The sequence below is a fragment of the Solanum tuberosum genome, unplaced genomic scaffold, assembly GCF_000226075.1.
Source record: "Solanum tuberosum cultivar DM 1-3 516 R44 unplaced genomic scaffold, SolTub_3.0 scf00290, whole genome shotgun sequence".
Classification (NCBI taxonomy): Eukaryota; Viridiplantae; Streptophyta; class Magnoliopsida; order Solanales; family Solanaceae; genus Solanum; species Solanum tuberosum.
Genome location: NW_006239226.1, coordinates 351,973 through 354,257, shown reverse-complemented (window position 1 = coordinate 354,257; position 2,285 = coordinate 351,973). Strand labels below are relative to the sequence as shown.

The following is a 2,285-nucleotide window of genomic DNA, read 5'->3' as shown; positions in this document are numbered from 1 at the left end:
AGAGAGGGGGGGGGGGGGGGGGGGGGTTTAAAGTCATTTGAAGGCCTCACATGGCATATTGACAACACCATCTGTTCATTGGTATGATGTTTGTTAATTCGCCAATTGTTAATACAGAGTACCAAAGGGCATACCAAACACCCAACTATCTTATACAGTGTCCAAACATAAATTTGGAATGGAGTTCCAAATGATCTCATATAGTTAGTTTTTGTGCACACTCTATGTATACATTCTTTTAGAATAAAACAAACAGGCTTGTAGGAAAAAATAGGTTCAGGAATGAATTCTTATGCAGTCAGAAATTTAATATGCAGATCCTGAGAGGCCTAAAAATGACAAAGCATCCATCCTAAGTGATACCGTTCAAATGCTGAAGGATTTGACTGCTCAGGTCAGCAGATTAAAATCTGAGTATGCTGCACTTACTGATGAAAGCCGTGAGGTCATCTCTTAATACATTCTGAAAGTAATGCTCTACTTTCTCATTTCATAGCCATAGAAGTTCTTATTGTTTTGTTTTGTTCTCAAGCAGTTGACCCAGGAGAAAAATGATCTCAGAGAAGAGAAGGCGTCTCTTAAATCTGATATTGAGAGCCTTAATGTCCAATATCAACAAAGAATGAGGACTATGTATCCATGGGCTGGGATGGATCATTCTATGGTCATGCATCCGCCTTCATATCCGTATCCAATGCCCGTTCCGGTTCCAACTGGACCAGTTCCAATGCATCCATCTCTGCAGCCCTATCCTTTCTTCGGCAATCATAATCCTGCAGTTGTTCCAAACCCTTCATCTTTCGTTCAATACATGACTCCCAATACATTGATTGAACAGCAACCGACTCAGTATATGTCTCCAATTATACAACCAGGTAGTATGACCAGACAAGAATCCAGGAACAAGTCATCAGATCAAGGAGAGAGCAGAATTGAGAAAAGTGAAGATTCCAATGAAGTGGCAACAGATTTAGAGCTTAAGACACCTGGATCTACATCTGAGCAGGTTAGTTAGTACTGCTGATTTACTTGGCCTACTTTCCCTTTTAAAATATCCCAACTTATTTGACCTATTTCTTAAATGGCCAAATATCTCCAATCATTCAAATTAATATTGATTCCACCTTTTTTTTAACCTTTTTGAATAAGGAAATTTATCAAGCTATTCAACTACTCTTATTTTACTCTAGCATTGCCTCATTTTCACTTCTACAAAGCTACTTCACTTTTATATATTTCAACTAGCATATATTTAGTTATTCTGTAATAACGATTCTCATGACCCTTCAAGCTTTCTTTTCTTAATGTATTGTCGGTGAAAGAGCGTTAAATAAAATTGGAGAACAGAGTATCTTCTATGGCCTAAAGGAACTTTGGCAAATTAAATATACCATCATGACATGCTTGCAAATTCTGCAGGACCTTTCATCTGGACAAAAGAAATCCAGAAAGTTGCCAAGGAAGGATAACAGCCTCACCGATGGAAGTTCCTCAAGTAAATGTTCATCATCCCATAGTGTACATGCTGTTTCTTCAAATAGTGTAGTTAGGGGAACAAAGACGGGTGATTGACGTTTGAAACCGAATAGGAACCAGGTTATTACCATTTTAATTACTTTTCCTTTCTAGCTTCTTCTGCTCCATCTGTTGTATAAAAAGGTTTACAGATAGAGAGTCAGGGAGCTGTTGCTAATGCAATGGGTTTCGAATTTGGATATTTCTCATGTATCCCTAACAGTTCTAAAGGGCCGTCACATGGGAGACCAGAACTGTGTTCATATAAGAGAAATAGTGAATGAAAGGGAAAGCTAGCTTCCCTCCATGAACTAATGGTGATACTTAGTGCCATAACATCCATCGCCTCACATACCTAATCCTTAAACATATCTACAAAATTGTATCCCTTTGGGGTGTGAATGTTTTGATGAATTAAGAAGGGTTAGTTTTGTTGTTAATACTATTTGAATCTTGGACTCTCACAAAGACCCGCCTAGTTGTACTGGAACTTTCAGTGAACCTCACACTTCAAGGCCCCAATGCATGATACAAGTATAAAATAGGTTTTCCATTTTGATCTACAGGGAAGATCCATAGTTGCCTGTAAATGTGAAGGATTCATCATTGGAGTTTATGTTTACTATTTCAGGCAGCTCTTTGTTGACATGGGAAAAGCTAACTTCTTTTATGCAAGTTTTCAAGTCTAATTTCACGTCCAAACAGAGGAATGTGATTTGGTGTAATATGCTAATTTGACCGATATTAGTAGATAAAACGAATTCCCCCCC

General features: G+C 38.1%; 1 protein-coding gene across 3 annotated transcripts in view; it reads left to right on the top strand.

Moving 5' to 3' along the window:
• Nucleotides 1-1,955, top strand: part of LOC102583791 (transcription factor bHLH121) — a 4,337-nt gene extending 2,382 nt beyond the window's left edge. Inside the window, exons 3-5 of one of the 3 annotated variants that reach the window (XM_006359587.2) lie at nt 318-445; nt 536-1,006; nt 1,420-1,955. In XM_006359587.2, coding sequence (XP_006359649.1) covers nt 318-445; nt 536-1,006; nt 1,420-1,572 — 752 coding nt within the window. In that variant the 3' untranslated portion in view covers nt 1,573-1,955. The remainder of the gene's footprint in view (nt 1-317; nt 446-535; nt 1,007-1,419) is intronic. The other 2 variants (XM_006359588.2, XM_006359589.2) reach the window with 2 other exon arrangements.
• The last annotated feature ends 330 nt before the right edge of the window (nt 1,956-2,285 follow it).